The sequence below is a fragment of the Monodelphis domestica genome, chromosome 1 (genome assembly GCF_027887165.1).
Source record: "Monodelphis domestica isolate mMonDom1 chromosome 1, mMonDom1.pri, whole genome shotgun sequence".
Classification (NCBI taxonomy): Eukaryota; Metazoa; Chordata; class Mammalia; order Didelphimorphia; family Didelphidae; genus Monodelphis; species Monodelphis domestica.
This window is the reverse complement of record NC_077227.1, coordinates 340,128,094-340,143,307: the sequence shown is the minus strand read 5'-3', so window position 1 is coordinate 340,143,307 and position 15,214 is coordinate 340,128,094. Positions and strand designations below refer to the sequence as shown.

General features: G+C 37.2%; 1 protein-coding gene across 2 annotated transcripts in view; it reads left to right on the top strand.

The window, feature by feature from the left end:
- Positions 1-15,214, top strand: part of DIAPH1 (diaphanous related formin 1) — a 92,645-nt gene that overhangs the window by 11,014 nt on the left and 66,417 nt on the right. Inside the window, exons 1-3 of one of the 2 annotated variants that reach the window (XM_056821710.1) lie at positions 16-302; positions 13,494-13,520; positions 14,752-14,907. In XM_056821710.1, coding sequence (XP_056677688.1) covers positions 13,509-13,520; positions 14,752-14,907 — 168 coding nt within the window. In that variant the 5' untranslated portion in view covers positions 16-302; positions 13,494-13,508. Of the gene's footprint in view, positions 1-15; positions 303-13,493; positions 13,521-14,751; positions 14,908-15,214 lie in introns of those variants that run through there. The other variant, XM_056821706.1, reaches the window with a different exon arrangement.

The following is a 15,214-nucleotide window of genomic DNA, read 5'->3' as shown; positions in this document are numbered from 1 at the left end:
TACCCTTCAGTAAGGGCAATCAGGCCTGCAGCTTACATCACAACATGGGAGGAGAAGACAGTTGCTATAGAGATTGAGAAACAGCATTCCTGAGTCACTAACTATATTTCCAAATGAGTGGACCAACACCCCTTTTCCAAAGTAGTGATCCCAGTTTCTCAGGCTAAGACAGTGAAGAGAGAGGCCTCATAAAAGGACGAATAATGAATGAGGTTGCTGGAACCTGGATACTTTTCGCATGGAATCTTCTCCAATCTTGTTTTTTCTACAAAAGGATTTTTAATAGGACATAACTCCTAAGGGTAATGAGAGGAGAAAACTTTGCCCTATCTTTTTTAAATGTCGGAATATATTCACAGTTATTTCCTTCACTTTTGCCAGCAAATATATTGGGAGGGTAATAACTTGTGATACTTGATAGCAAAATGCTTTCTGAATGAACTTCTATATTGGCAACTTGTCTTCCCAACCCCTAAATATGTTGTGGTACAAGGTCCTGGTCAGCTTATTTTGATGGACCTGTAGTAGGAATGAAATGTTCCTAGCCTAGTTTCCACCTGTTCCTTTTGCTGGAATAGTGAAACCTGAGTGGACTTCTTCCTTCTGTGCTATCAACTATCTGGGATCCTAGTCCTGAGGCTACAGGAAAAGCAGAGCAGAAGGCAAAGAGTTATTTTGTCCTGTATCCCAGGAGACTTCTTGGGTTATCATCAAGGTTAAGATATTTTGGACCAGCCTGCTAGGACAGATTTTTGAATTCTTATAGTTGAAATAGTTTTCCCCTCATTTAATCACAAAAGGAAGGGTAAGATTTATTCAAGTATCAACTCAATCCTCCCATCTCTAGACCTGACTCTCAATCCCCAGAGCTACCCAGCTGCCCCCTAAGATTATTGAAGTTTTGAAGGAAAATTCTTGGTTCTGGAATGGAATATGGTGAGGGTGGGCTGAAGAGAGCCTTTTTTTTTTTGGGAGAAGTAGGGTTCTGGAAGGTTTTATCTCAGTCTGGGTTTTACACTATGTAAAATAGTGCTTTGCACATTATTGGCATTAATAAATGTTTGTTGAATTGGAAAATATACACTGATGTATGTGAGCAGCTTTACTGTGGAGAGGAAAGAACTTTGGAAGAGTGTAGAGCCTAGCAACCAGGGGTTGATCTTAGTGGTCATACTACCTTGTGACAAGGCAGTTGCCATCTCTGCTTCTCAATTTGGCACTTGGACTTTCTATTCTTTAATTGTACTTCCTTAAACTGAACAAATTCAAGTTTTCTCAATTCCCTATAGGTTCCATTTTGCAAACCTTTTTTGCTCTACAAGAGCAAATGAATGAACTGAATATATAGCAGGATCCTAGTTAGGCTGTTACCACTGATAAATAGTAAGAAGAGAATCTAATTCTTTATCTGACTGTAATTTTTAGTTGTTATGACTATATTTTCTTCTTGAAGTAATCTTTGTCTTTTTCCTTTTATTGGAAGTAAAATTTTTGCATTTATAATTAGCCTTTGCCTCATAAAGCACAAGACAACTGAAGCACTGAGATTAGCCCTTTGAATTTCATTATGGTATATGCATAGCACTTTGCTGATACTGGTGTTGTAAAAGACATTACAGGCATTTCTTCTTTACACTAATATTATGAGATAGAGTAGTACTAAATAAAGGTTGGGAAACCATAACGGAGGAGGACAAATGGATTATCTAACCATCTCCATCCAATAGTGAGGATGGGGAAAATTTCATGGGCAAAGCTTCTAATAATTGAATTTAAACTTGTTGCATATGTCATACCTGGAAATAAAACATTAATACTGTAGCACAAGTAAAAAAAATGGAAAAGATGGACTGAGGACTCTTTTTTTGGTTGTAGGAGTCCTCTACTTAATCTTCTCTGAGTATGTAGGTTGGGAGTAGAAATAAAATTGTTGGTAGCAAGTGGCATTCATTTCCTATCTTAACTTAGTGTGAGCTAAACTTTTGCTACAGGTTTATTGTTTCCTTAAGGAGGCAGTTATCTTCAAGTTGAATGCTGTCCCATAATTGGATAATTCCCCTAAGGACAGCTGGCAGATGCATCTATGTGGGCTGAAGTTAAAACTCACTTGTCTCCTCCTTGTTGCTCGATCATAGGAAAGGAGTTTGTTTCTAAAGGTTCAGCTGTGTATAATTGAAATTCTTGTTCTCTTTTCCTCTTATCCTCAAATTATTGTAATTTCAAAGTTGGTTATGTTTACAAGATCCATTGGAGAGACCAGTCTTCCATGGATCTCAGGGGGAATGCATAATTGAACATCTATTACCCTAAATTTTATCCTTAACAGTTGGCAGACTTATTCTTAAGGAGTAAGCCACCTTGTTAGAGGACTGTTCTCTAGATTGCCTAAGTTATATGAATGAATATGCTATCCTTGGATATACAAAGCTGATCTGTACTTTTCTTCTAGTGGTGTTGAGGTTTTTCTGAGTCTTCTAGTTCTTTTTGTGAATAGTGGTTGGTATTTATGGATATGATAGCAATTTTTAAGTATTCAAGTGACTGTCATATTGAAAAGAGGCTAAATTTATTCTGTTGGACCTCAGGGCAGAACCCAGTAACTATGAATGAAAGTTGAAGAGACAAATTTAGGCTTTCTAACAATGCAAGAGTGGAATTGGCTGCTTGTATTTAGAAGATGGTGGGTTTTCGTCCTGAGAAATTGGATAGTTACTTATTGACAAGTTGCAATATGAATTCTTTTTTTGGATGTAGTTTGAATTCATGGTTTAAGAGTTATCTTCCAATTCTGTAATTCTCTGTTTCTGAAACCATTGACCAGGGTTAGGTGTGTAGTCTGTGGACATGGAACAGTTTCCCTTCTGTATATAAAACCTACAAATGTAGCTTTATTAACATCATACTCTTACCAACCAACTGGTTCAAATATAAGGTATATTTTCAGGAATTTTGGGGGTTCACACAACTTCCTTTCACAGGATGATCTTTTTACCAGAAGCTCCAGACCACTTTGGTGACACCCTTAGCAGTTTAAAGAGATATATATTTGTTGAGTTTTGTTGGGACATTTATAGGATGGGAGGAAGCATAGAAAAGCTCAAATAAAAATCCAGATTTATTGGGAAGTCAAAAAAATGCTCTTCCTTATTGTGCTCAAAGGAATAGTGAACTGGAGGAATTCCATGTGAACTGGAATGACCTCCAGGAATTGATGCAGAGTGAGAGGAGCAGAACCAGGAGAACATTATACACAGAGACGGATGCACTGTGGTGCAATCAAATATAATGGACTTCTACTAGCAATAATGCAATGATCCAGGATAATTCTGAGGGAAACACTATCCACTTTCAAAGGAAGAACTGTGGGAACAGAAACACAGAAGAAAAACAACTGCTTGATCGGGATATGACTGGGGATGTAGACTCTAAACAATCACCCTAGTGCAAATATCAGTCATATGGAAATAGGTCTTGATCAGTAACACAAGTAAAACCCAGTGGAATTGCACATCTGCTAAGGTGGGGGGAGGAGAGGGAAAGAACATGAAGCATGTAACCATGGAAAAATATTCCAAATTAATTAAATAAAAGTTTTCAATTAAAAATGCTCTTCTGCTTATTTTAGCAAGAAGTTCATGCTGCCATTTTTCTAGAGTTTTGCATTTCCTTCAAACTGAATTATGTTTTACAAGAACAGACTGAGGGATCAGGAGAGGGGTTTCTGCTGAATCTGTTAACGGATTGCTTTAAGGATTACAGAAGTTATACAGGAAGGCCTGGAGTCACAGATACATCAGATTTCTGCTGCTTCTAGCAGTCGCATCATGGAGGCCTGGACAAGTAGTAATATCCTTTTGTTTTATAGTTCTAGGCAGCAAACTTCTCCAGGTGCCCCAGGTGAGCTCATATGCAGTTTGAACTTTGGAGTGCTACCTTAGTGTTGGCCACTCTGAACCTTAACAGAGTGAATAAACATTAAAGTGTATACTAGCAGGTGGAATATGTGTATGTAACACCTGTGGAGGCTGGGCAAGATGTTAATGTCTAACCAAGTCTTCCCTTTATTCAGTAAACTCAGTAGCCTCCTTTTTCTTCCAGTTTCACAGACAAAATCTTCTGTTTGGCTTTTAAAGCGCCTTTACAACCTGTTCCTTTCTTTTCCAGTCTTTTTTATACTACTTACTCTTCCCACATACTTTTTGATCCAATAATCCTGGACTCCTTGCTATTTCTCCCAAGAGATATTCCATCTCACACCTGCCTGAACTTTCAACTGATTGTCCCCCATGCCTGGAATACTCTTCTATTTTCTTTTCCTCCTGCCTTCCTTCAAGCCTCAGCTAAAATCCTGCCTATCCCAGCCTTCTTAATGCTAGTGTCTTCCCTCTGTAATTATCTCCAATTTATTTAGTTTATATCTTGTTTGTACATGACTGTTTGCATGTTGTCTCTCATTAGACTGTGAGCTCTGGGTTTAGCATAGTGCCTGACCCATAGTAGATGCTTAAGAAATGCTTGTCCACTTGCCTATGCAATTTATTAAAAAAAAATTTTTTTTGGTGCTTTTTTAGAAAATTGCCTTTATTTCCCAATACCCTCTTGCCTTACCAAAAAACTTTCCCTCATAACAAAGTATAGTTAAGCAAAACAAACTGTCACTCTGACTGTTTCTGATAGCTTACATCTCAGTTGGTACTCGTAGTCTTCCATCTCTACTGTTATCAACAGAAGAGTGGTCAAGAGTGTTAGAGTTTATCATTAAAGAACTATGAAAGACTTAAGATCTCTTTCTGATCAATGAGAACTGATGATGATTTCTACTACCTGCCTTCTGACAAAAAAGTAAGATATTTAAGCTACACAATGAGATACATGCTTTTGGACAGAGAATGTGGACATTTGTTTTTCTTGACTAGGCACATTTGTTACGAGGGTTTCATGTTTATTTTTTTCTTTTGAATTGGGATGGTGGTGAGAAGGAAAGAAAATAAGTGCCTATTAATTGAATAAAATGACTTTCTAAAAATTTGTTATATTCATATACCACAAATTGTTTAGCTTCTCCACAATATATTTCCAGGTGGTTTTTTTCCCCTCTACTATGAAGAGTGCTACTATGAACATTTTGTTATACATAGAACTTTCTGTCATTTATTTCCTTTGGCTATTTATAGTTGTTTATCTTTATAATACTGTTGTTATTATTTAAATTGTTCTGCTTTGTAACAAAATTATGGCAATGTAAGAAACAGATTTGAGGAATTCAAAATAACTTGAGATTTATATGAATAAGGCTAAACCATATCAGAACAGTTCAATGGCCAGTCTTGACTACAGAGGACTTATGATAAAAATCTAAAATTCTCCTGTCTATAGAGAGGTGGTAGACTACAGGTGTGGAATGTGGTATACACTAGTAGATATGGTCCAAGTGGTAGTTTGTTGTATTTAACTAATGAGATCACTGGGTCCAGAAGAACTGAGTGACTTCCTGCATTGACAGTTCACAACTCCCCCAACAGTGATAATACTTGTCCTCCTAATAACCTCTCTGATATTAAACATTTTGGTGACTTGTTTTTAAATCATCTTTGCCCATTTAGATATGAGGTAAAACTTCAGACTTGTTTTAATTTATATTTCTTTTATTAGTGATAAGGAAGAATTTAAAAATATGGTTGTTGATAATTTGTGCTTCTTCTGAGAATGTTTCTCTGTCTTATGTGTTAATTCTTACAAATCTTAGATGTCAGACTTTATCAGAGATATTTGATTTAAAGAATAATTAACTTATTGTAAAGTACAATAATGAAGACTGGAAATACTCTGATGTATGCAATACCTTCTGACTGGTTTGGTCATCCTCTCCTATTAGATGCCTAATAATTGTGACTAAGGAAGCTCCCTGTTCTTAAAGGAAAAGACTATCCTTAAGTTATTTAATTCAGTTGGTTAGACTTCACACAGAAGCCTATTCTTGGTATCTTGATGTATCTTTGCCTACCAGGGAAATTGCCATAAAGGAATGAATAAGGCTATTTGCTTACTTTCTATAATCAAAAGATTCTTTTTACCATTCAGTCAAAGCAAATATTATTGTTTCCATTGCAAAATTGTCATGTGATGACTGACTCAGAACCCTGACTCTTTTTTTTTTAACTTTTACCTTCTCTAGACAGAAGAGCAGTAAGGGCCAGGCAATGAGAGTTAAGTGACTTGCCGGAATCACCTACTATGAAGTGTCTGAGGCCAGATTTGAACCCAGATCCTCCCAACTCCACACCTGGCACTTAATCCATTATGCTTACCCAGTTACCCCTCCTGACTTAGTCTTTACCTTGAAGAGAGGGAAGAAATATTTTTCTGTTGTGGTGACTGATGATCCTAGTATAGAGCAGTGATCAGAAATATAGTACCCAGTGATGTAAACTCTAAATCTGCTACATCTATGAATACTGTTGATTTTATAAAATTTATTGAGTTTAGGAGTTTTCATCTCTTTCAGGGAAAATCCTATTTTAAAGAATGTCATTTTAACATACTAGTCAGTTGGATGAAACTATTTCCATGGTCCAGGTAATGATCCTTGGTTCTTCTGACTCCAGTAAATTTCACATAGAAAAATCTTGTAGACTGAATGTTTTTAAAACACTTGTTTCTTGTAATCTTGTAATTCTTGTAAGTTCAGTGTGTTTCTTCATTAAGTATATTTGTATGCCAAGACTTCAGTGAAGTCAGAGTTGAAGAGATAAAAGAGGGGTAAAACAGCATAGCCAAACCTAGTCCATAAGAAGTAGCTTTGGTTAGAGTTAGCAAGGATCTAGGATAGCACAAGGAGGGAAGGTCTCAGTGACATGCAGAGGGAGAGGTGTTGTTAGTGAAGATAAGAGTTTTCAAGGAAATATTAATTTATTGATTCATTAAATATTTATTAAGTGCTTATTACTATGTGCCAGGAACTTTGCTAGGCCCTAGGACAGGAGTCCTCAAACATTTTACACAGGGGGCCAGTTCACTGTCCCTCAGGCTGTTGGAGGGCTGGACTATTAAAAAAAAACAAACTATCTGCTGTCTGGGATAGTGGAGGCTGCAGCACTGGCTGTGATGGACCTGTCACACCTTGCACAGGCCCAGCACTGCCACCACTATACCGGGCAGCAGTACACACAGTGGGGAATCCCCTCCCCCAGATCACTGCTCACCATGCTGACATCTTCCATTGTGCAGCCACATAATCCTTTGCGCAGCACCTCATTCTCAGAACCAGGCGCCTCTCAAAGGATTGTATCACTGGAAATAGTACTGTACATGAGTGACGCCATGCTTTGCAGCACTGCCATATACAGTGATCCTCTCACTGACCACCCATGAAAGAGGTGCCCCTTCTGGAAGTACATGTGCACTCGGGCCATAGTTTGGGGACCCCTGTCCTAGGGATTCAAAGACAAAAAAGGTAATTGAGACAGTTTTTATCCTCAAAGGACTTTACTATGTTTTTTGTTTTTTTGAGAGAGGGAAATGGAACACAGATAAGTAATTACAAAATACACAAATAACAATTTTGCCTGGTGGGAAGGCACTAACAGTAGAAGAGAATAAGAAAAGCTTCCTATAGGAAGTTGGCACTTGAAGTAAGTTGGACATTCTAAGAGGTAGAAATGAGGAAGAAGTTTGTTTCAGTCAATGGGAGATAACCTGAACAAAGGTATGGAAGGGGAACAGTAAGCAGACCATTTTGGCTCCAACCAAGTGTGCATAAGAGGAGAAATATGTAGTAAGCCTGAACTGGAAGGATGGAGTCAGATTATAAAGGTCATTAGATGCCCAAAAGAGGAATTTATATTTTATCCCAGAGGCAACAAGGAACTACTGAAGCTTCTGGAGTGGGTGAGTGACATGGTCAGATCTGTGCTTTAGAAGTTAACTTAACAGTTGTGTGGAGGTTGAATTTTGGAAGAAGAGCAACATGAGACAGAGCATAATTATTATTTTTCCTTGTTTTTTTTTCCCTCTGTGAACCTGTTTTTAAATTTTTATTATTTTAATAACAAATTTCCACATGAGTTTCAGTTATATGGTCCAAACTATCTCCCTCCCTTCTTCCCTCCCCCTCTTGGAACTACCAGGCAATCCATTCTGGGTTAAATGTGCATTATTACCCAAAATGTTTCCATATTAATCATTTTTGTAAGTGAATAATTTTGTAAGAGCAAAACTCTAAAACACATACTCAAATAAACAAATGATAAATCATATGCTAACATCTGTGTTCTTACTCCCACAGTTCTTTTTCTGGAGGTGGATAGCATTCTTTTTCATGAGATAGAATTGTTTTGGATTATTGTATTGCTGTTAGTCTATCATATTTGATTGTTCCACAATATTGCTGTTACTGTACATGTTTTCCTGGTTCTGCTTATTTCACTCTGCATCAATTCATGTAAGTCTTTCTGGCTTTATTTTTTATTTGCCAAAAGTGTTTGCCACTTTCTTTTCTTTTTAATTAATTTAGAATATTTTTCCATGGTTACATGTTTCATGTTCTTTCCCTCCCCCATTCCAGAGCTCAGGAGCAATTCCACTGGGTTATACATGTATCATTATTCAAAACCCATTTCCATATTATTATTTGCAATAGAGTTACCTTGTAACGCCAATACCCCAATTATATCTCCATCGACCCATGTGATTGAGCAGTTGTTTTTCTTCTGTATTTCTACTCCCCACAGTTCTTTCTCTGAATGTGGATAGTGTTCTTTCTCAGAAGTCCCTCAGAATTGTCCTGGATCATTGCATTGCTGCTAGTAGAAAAGTCTGTTAAATTTGATTGTGCCACAAAGTATCAGTCTCTGTGTACAGTGTTCTCCTGGTTCTGCTCCTCTCACTCTGCATCAATTCCTGGAAGTCTTTCCATGAAATTCCTCCAGTTCATCATTCCTTCAGCACAATAGTATTCCATCACTATCAGATACCACAGTTTGTTCAGCCATTCCTCCATTGAGGAACATCCCTTCAGTTTCCAATTCTTTGCCACCACATAGGTATAAATATTTTTGTACAAACAGGTCCTTTTCCATTTTTTTTTAAATCTCTTGGTTATAGACCTCGTAGTGGTATTACTGGATCAAAGGGAATCTGAGAGCATAATTAAAAAGCTCTAGATGCAGTCAAAGCAGACATGAACAGGGCCTGAATTAAAGCAGAGGCAAATAGAAAAAAGGACATGTTTGTAAGACTTGTTGAATTAGAAGGGGCAAGACTTGCTTTGATATAAGGGAGGAGGGAAAATGAAAAGTTGAGAATGATATAGTTTGTCAGTAATTAGAAGGGTGGCAGTACCCCAATGGAAAAAGAAAAGGTTCCACATAAGCTTTCTGAAGTTATATGATCCAAATTCTTTCCTTCCTTCCTTCCCTCCTCCCAGAGCTGGCAGGCAATTCAATCTGGATTATACATATATTACCACACTAAACATTTCCATATTGTTCGTTTTTTTATTTTTTAAGTTTAATTATTTTAGAATATTTTTCCATGGTAACATGATTCATATTCTTTCCCTCCCCTCCCATAGCCAATAAGCAATTCCGCCAGGTTTTACTTGTGTTACTGATCAAGACCTATTTCCATATTATTGATATTTGCACTAGGGTGATTGTTTAGAGTCTACATCCCCAGTCATATCCCCATCGACCCATGTGATCAAGCAGTTGTTTTTCTTCTGTGTTTCTACTCCCGCAGTTCTTTCTCTGAATGTGAATAGTGTTCTCATATTGTTCAGTTTTATAAGTGAATAATCTTATAAAACCAAAACCCCCAACATATACTCAAATAGACAAGTGAAAAATTGCTTTCATCTGCATTCTTACTCCAACAATTCTTTCTCTGAAAGTGGATAGCATTCTTTGTCATAAATCCCTCAGAATTGTCCTAGATCACATCTGATCTTTCCATAGTATTGCCATTACTGTGTATAATGTTCTCCTGGTTCTGCTATTACACTCTACATCAGTTCATGTAGGTCTTTCTGACATTGTCCTGTTCATCATTCTTTACAGCATAATAGTATTCCATCACCATCATATACCATAATTTGTTTAGCCATTCCACAATTGAAGGACATCTCTTTAGTTGGAAATAGGAAAGTTGAGAAGAGGATTTGGTTGAGGGGCAAAGAAGAAGATAAATTCTGTTTTGAATATGTTGAATTTTAAGTGCTCATTTGACATAAGAGTTGGAAAAACAGTTGGGGCTGTGGAAATGGAGCTTAGGAGACAGATTAGGGCAAGATCTGGAGACCTGGGAATCTTCTACCTAGAGATAATAAATAAAACCATGGGAACTGATGACTACTAAGAGAAGATATATAAGAAAAAATGAGTGGTGGGAGATATTGAAAATTAAAGGACATGGATGCTAATCTACTAAAGGAAACTGAGAAAGGGGGCCAGCTAGGTAGGAGGAAAACCAAGAAGATTGAAGAGAGAGAAGTCAGTGATGTCTAATGCTGCAGAAAGATCAAGAAGGTTAAGTCAATAGCTAATAAATATTTTTTAAAGCACCTGTCATGTGCGAATTAAGACTTGAAGATACAAAAAAAAAGGAAAAAGGCAATATTTGCCCTCAAGGAGCCCACTCACAATCTATTTGAAAGATATCACAAACTAATGGATGAGAGCTGAAAAAAAAAACTGTCAAAATTAGCAGTGACGAGATTTTGGTAATTTTGGAAAGAACGGTTTCCAAATTAAAATGGATTGAGAAGTAAACAAGAGGAGAGGAAATGGAGGTAGTATGTATATATGGCTTTTACTAGGAGTTTGAAAGGGAGGAGAGATACAGGATAATATTTTGAGAAAGATGAGTCAAGAAGGAATTCTGTTTGTTTTAAAGGATGAGGGAAACCTAGGCATATTTATAGATATCATGAAAGGAGCCAAAAGATAGGGAAGAGATTAAAAATTAAGGATGGGATGATTGAGAGGGCAAAAAAAATATTGAATAAAAGGGATGGTGTCAAGGGCACATATATATGAATGAAGGGTAGGGGAAGGCCACCTCGTTATAAGAAACTGAACAAGGGAGGAGAGAATGAGTGATGTTGAAAAGGGGTTTTTGGATGCTCAATAGGGTAACAGGAAGTTCAGGACAGTGGCCTCTATTTTCTCAGTAATGTATGAGGTGAGATCCTCTGCTGATTGGTGGTGGGACTAAAGACAGGGCTTGGGATAGAAGATAGGAGGACTTTATAGGCGAAAGTTTTAAGAGTACAACTATAGTAACATTTACTAGTCAACTACTATTTGTTCTTTCATGCTCCTCAAGACCTCTTTTTTCAGTGTTCTAGGGAAACTACCCTGCAAAAGTACATTAATACATACAAAGAAGCCCTTAAGAATCTGTATTCAGAAATACAATGTGTTTTAAGCTTTTTTAACTTAGAAGCTTTAGAATTTTCTAAATAACAAGTCACCAATACTATCTTCACTTTGTTGGCTTCCATTCAAACCTAATTGTGTTGGTATACTGTCAAGTTCTTTAAAATGTGATTTTACCTGTTGCTTTGTTTGCTGTTTGTCTCTGCCCTCTGCTGGAGTGTCAGGATTATGACAGATATAAGCAACCTTTCATTCATCAATGAAATGCTCTGTGTATGTGTGTAATTTCTACCTGTGCCATAAGAGTGATATAGAAAGCATATTAATTTCTACTAAAATATATTTTATTTGAAACTACTGAAAATGGGATTGTTGTAAGGATTTTAGGGAAAGGGGAAAAGGGTTTTAGGAAAGGGAGAACACAGTTAAATAAAATAAGTTTATTAACAAATAGGGAATGATAGGGAAGGGAAGAGGATAATAGGTCAGCTTACTAATAAACTCCAGATACTTAACCCACTAGTTATTATTCTAAGCTTAACCTTGTCTAAACTAACCTAAATTAAATCTAATTAAGGAGAAGTTCACATAGAAAGCCCAGATTCCTCATACAGAGTCCTTAGTGAGTCAAGCAGCAGAGATACAGCCGAACCAGTCCTTAGAAGCTTCAGGAAATGGAGAAATCCTCTTCAATTCACTCTGTCCACCAGAATGAATGGGGAAACTTCCTCTTCACCTTTGCTTGATGTTTTTATAAGACAGGCAGCTTGATAGATGGGTTTGTCTAGGAAGAGTACATATCAGTTCAGGCTTGAACTCCAGCACCAGACAGAGTCAGTTGAAAAACTGCTTTCTCTAACCCCTTAGAATTCTAATCCATGCAGCTCCTTTAGAATCCTTGGTTTGAGGGATGTCAATCAATCCTTTGCAACAGAGTCCCTACAGTTTTGGAGAAGATACTTTTTGTGCTATAAACCCAGAGGCAAAAATTCATGAGAATTACTAAGTAATGGAGATAATACCAGACTAAGAATGCAGAGACCTAAATATTAGATCTGGTTTTACCACCTAAATAGCTATATTGAAAACATTCTTCTTGGATCCAAAATAACCTAGTATTGACTGCTGGAGCTATCCAGACCCTTGCTGCTACTGGCACTAACACTTGTATATACCCCACTTGGCTTTGTGGTTGCTAGTAGGAAATTATTGTTAGAAGGCTTCTTAAATGGTATTTCCCAGGTGGGAAATCACACACAGAAGCCAGGGATATTGAACATCTGAATCCTTAGAATAGGATTATAGATTTGGAGTTGGTAGGGACCTCAGAAGTCATCTAATCCCATCTTCCCATTTTGCAGATGAGGAAACTCAAATCTAGGGGAAATTGTGACTTGACGAAAGTCATAGAGGCAGAAAGCATCAGAAACAGATTTTGAACTCAGGTCCTCTGACTCCACAATTCATCTTTCTACTTTGGTATACAGTGACTAATTTCAAAGGAAGACACTTCGCTTGAAAACCTAGGATTTCCTTGCAGAGCAGAATTTAAACTTATCTCTTACTGATTCAGGAAAATGAAGTGAAACATAAAGGCATCATATAGCAATGCTTATTAGTGAGATTTCTGAACCCTTCCTTCTGTGGTATGGCAGTCATAGCCAGCACAGATTTTTACTGCTTCTTTTTGTTACATCTCATCCCTAACAAGGCTGGCTTTCCTCTCTCAGAGGGTTAATATTGCTTTGGGGGTAGAATAGTGTTTGTGAGAATAGTGAATCAAGGAGTATCTACTATATTGCTATATCTTACTACAAGAAAAGGAGTTGGATTTAGGGTTTGATGAAAACAAAGGGGATCTGTAAAAGTAGACCAACTATTCCCATTAGCTTCTTTATTGAAAAGGCATTTATAACTCTCCTTAAAACTTTCTTTTCCCCATTCCCACTCTAGCTCTTACCCTGCTTGGAGGATAGTTTGGCAGTTTCTTCTTTGTAATCAGTTGGGGATAGAGTAGATCCTTTTTCATTCTTTTCTCAACCCATCTTGTGCTTAGTGTGTTTTCTCACATTTCACTAAACTGTCTCCCTCTTTTTCCTCCTTTCTTCTGTTTAATAGACTTTGAAGCGGCTCATGGCAGATGAGGTAAGGTGATTTTATTCTGCATGTAGTTTTCATAGTTCATTTCCTATTCTATGATGATTACCAGTTGTTAAATCATGTTTCCATGTACACTTGCTTCTTAGTACTGTGTAAATGTGACATTTTGTATCCTCAAGCTTATCCACAGGCTTCTCTCCACCCTTTGCTATGTGTTTAACTTTAATTGCATGTGCTCTTTCTCTGGCATATATATGGTGCCCACAAAAAGTTCATCACTTTCCAAGATTAAAACAGTATCTTTAAACTCTGAACTACCTGCTTATTTAAGATTGGCTTTAAACTGTTTTAAAGCTCCAAATATAGTTGCAAATATTTGTAATCAACAGTTGCATGAGAAAGAACTGTTGCAGGTTCTTTTGGTTTGGGGCATTTGTGCTTGGGGCTTGCTAAGAACATATAACAATTTTCCTCTGCTAGGAATGGTCCATGAATACTTGAAGGTAAGGCTCCAGTTAACTCTGGAATATAAATGAAGATAGTACATGTACATCCAAGAAAAGGAGTTCAGGCTGGAGTCCATACTTTTATTTGCAGGACAAACAACCAGAAAAAAAGGTTGATATTCATTTGAAAACTACCTATTGAATTTTTACTACTTCTATAGCACTGTTGCTAGGTGCTGTGGGCTATCCAGAATTAAGTAAATAACATGATCCTTTTCTCCCTGGAGTTTGCTTAGATATTTTACCCTAGAATGACCAGAATTTAAGAAGAATATGAAGGACAAAGCAAATTTTTGAGTGATTTGATGCTCCTGGTCGTTTTAGTTAAGTCCTGTGGTCCTGTATAGTTTTGGATTTGGCAGAGAAGTTATGCAAAGGTTTGGTTATCCCTCTTGCTGGTGATTGAGGGAAACAATAGATAACAATAGTTCAGATAGGTTAGAGTATTTGGTTTTAGTTTTTTTGAAGCTAGAGAACTTGGTAGAAGGTAAGAAAAAGTATTAATTTAACTTTAAAAAGCCCTTAAGGCTCAATAATGCTCTTAACATTGGGGGAAATGTGCAGTGGTGAAATTAGTGTGCCTTTAGACCTTTGATAGTGGTTAGAGCCATTTCACACTACAAAAACCCTGGAACTGGGTTTGGGTCTCATGTCACTGATCTCTAGAAGCCACAGGTACATACATAAGGGCTTAGATTATTGACTATACGATATGATTTTTAGTGCAGAGGTAAAGCCGAATCAGTACTAATTTTATTTTTCTTTCTTAGCTGGAGAGATTTACCAGCATGAGGATCAAGAAAGAAAAAGAAAAGCCCAATTCTGCTCATAGGAATTCATCTGCCTCCTATGGTGAAGATCCTTCTGTACAATCACTTCAGGATGTCTCTGATGAGCAAGTGTTAGTCCTTTTTGAACAGATGCTGGTAAGTTCATAACCCTAGGACATACTGCTTATTCCTGAAAATCATTCACTGGACAAGATATGACCCTTTCCATGCAGTACTTCTTCAGTGAGCCCTTCCTGCTCTATTACAAGGATCTTAGAGGTAACTCTGAACACTAAAATGTGCAAGGATTAGTTCACGACTGTTAGGTTTTGTACCACCTAAATTATCGGCCAGTTTCTGAATGTTTGGTCAACTATAGGTACATGGGGAGAAAGTATTCTGGATCCTACTGATAGGCAGAACTTGGCTCTGAGAGCATCTGTTGTGGGGAAGGGGATGAAAC